The 1,156-nt window shown below is 60.0% G+C and overlaps 1 protein-coding gene across 1 annotated transcript; it reads left to right on the top strand.

Annotated features, from left to right (window-relative positions):
- Positions 1 to 6: 6 nt before the first annotated feature.
- LOC105310377 (exocyst complex component 7-like) lies at positions 7 to 912 on the top strand. Its single transcript, XM_011386563.2, has 4 exons — positions 7 to 36; positions 238 to 279; positions 403 to 536; positions 732 to 912. Exons 1-4 carry the CDS (start codon positions 16 to 18, stop codon positions 832 to 834), a joined length of 300 nt encoding a protein of 99 aa, XP_011384865.1. The 5' UTR covers positions 7 to 15; the 3' UTR covers positions 835 to 912.
- The last annotated feature ends 244 nt before the right edge of the window (positions 913 to 1,156 follow it).

Below are 1,156 nucleotides of genomic sequence, written 5' to 3'. Positions count from 1 at the left end.
GAGAAGAATCTACCTATGTTCCAACCGGGAGTCAAGGTGGGCTGAAGACCTGGGCTGGGAAGGGCTGTCTGGCAGATGTGATACTTTTCGTTCCGTCTCAGGGAAGATGGACAGGAGTCCCGCCGGAATGGGAGAGTGGAGGATGCGTGTGGCCATCGGGGAGGGCTGGGCCAGGGTGTTTGGGGAGGGGTAGGGGCCGTCGATTCTGCTCTGAGGAAAGCTCTCTCGGCCCCCCAGCTCCGGGACAAGGAGCGGCAGATGATCAAGGAGCGGTTTAAGGTGAGTGGGGTTTAAGGGGCGTGGGGATCGCACCCCCTCCACCGCTCGCTGCTGCGGTCGTAGCAGCAGAGACCTAAATACTTGTGTTTGGGTGGCTTCTCTTTCCACCCTTTTGGTGGCCAGGGCTTCAATGACGGCCTCGAAGAATTGTGCAAGATCCAGAAGGCCTGGGCTATTCCCGACACAGAGCAGAGGGACAAGATTCGCCAGGCTCAGAAACACATGGTCAAGGAGACCTACGGGGCCTTCCTGCACAGGTGAGCCCCATGCGCCTCACTCCCCCCACAAGACCTCTGTGCTCTTCGAGAAAATGCAGAGGGGGTGGTAGGTCTGGGTGGCAGATCCAGTGCCCTGGGCTTTGGTGTGGGGCCGTGGCACCCCGGCGGGAGGGCCTTAGACTGAGGTGGAGCAGGGGCGGGCTGGGCTTCCCTCCGACCTCAGTGCCTGGTCAGGTACAGCAGCGTGCCCTTCACCAAGAACCCTGAGAAGTACATCAAATACCGCGTGGAGCAGGTGGGAGACATGATAGACCGCCTCTTCGACACGTCCGCCTAAGCCTGCCACTGTCCCTGCCCGGTTGCACCAGACCGGCCATGTCATTGGACACATAAACCAGTGTTCACTTGCCTCTGGGCTCGGTGAGTTTGCCGTCCTTTGGCACAGGGACACTTCTTCCCTGCCCGTGCTAGGAGCCCTGTCCCTGGGTCCTTGAGTCTGGCTTCTGCTTCTTCCCACAGCCCCCACTCCACACCAGACCAGCACACTCCTGGGCACTGGGCTTCCTGCACACCTTGAGTTTTATGTCCCTGACTGCACCTGCAGGGGACATGTGATGGCTTCAAGACAGGGAAGGCCAGAGAAGGAAGACACAGGCCTG

This window comes from Pteropus vampyrus, unplaced genomic scaffold (assembly GCF_000151845.1).
Source record: "Pteropus vampyrus isolate Shadow unplaced genomic scaffold, Pvam_2.0 Scaffold2735, whole genome shotgun sequence".
NCBI classification, from domain to species: Eukaryota; Metazoa; Chordata; class Mammalia; order Chiroptera; family Pteropodidae; genus Pteropus; species Pteropus vampyrus.
Note: the sequence above shows the minus strand (reverse complement) of the source record. Positions and strands in the feature narration are given on the sequence as shown.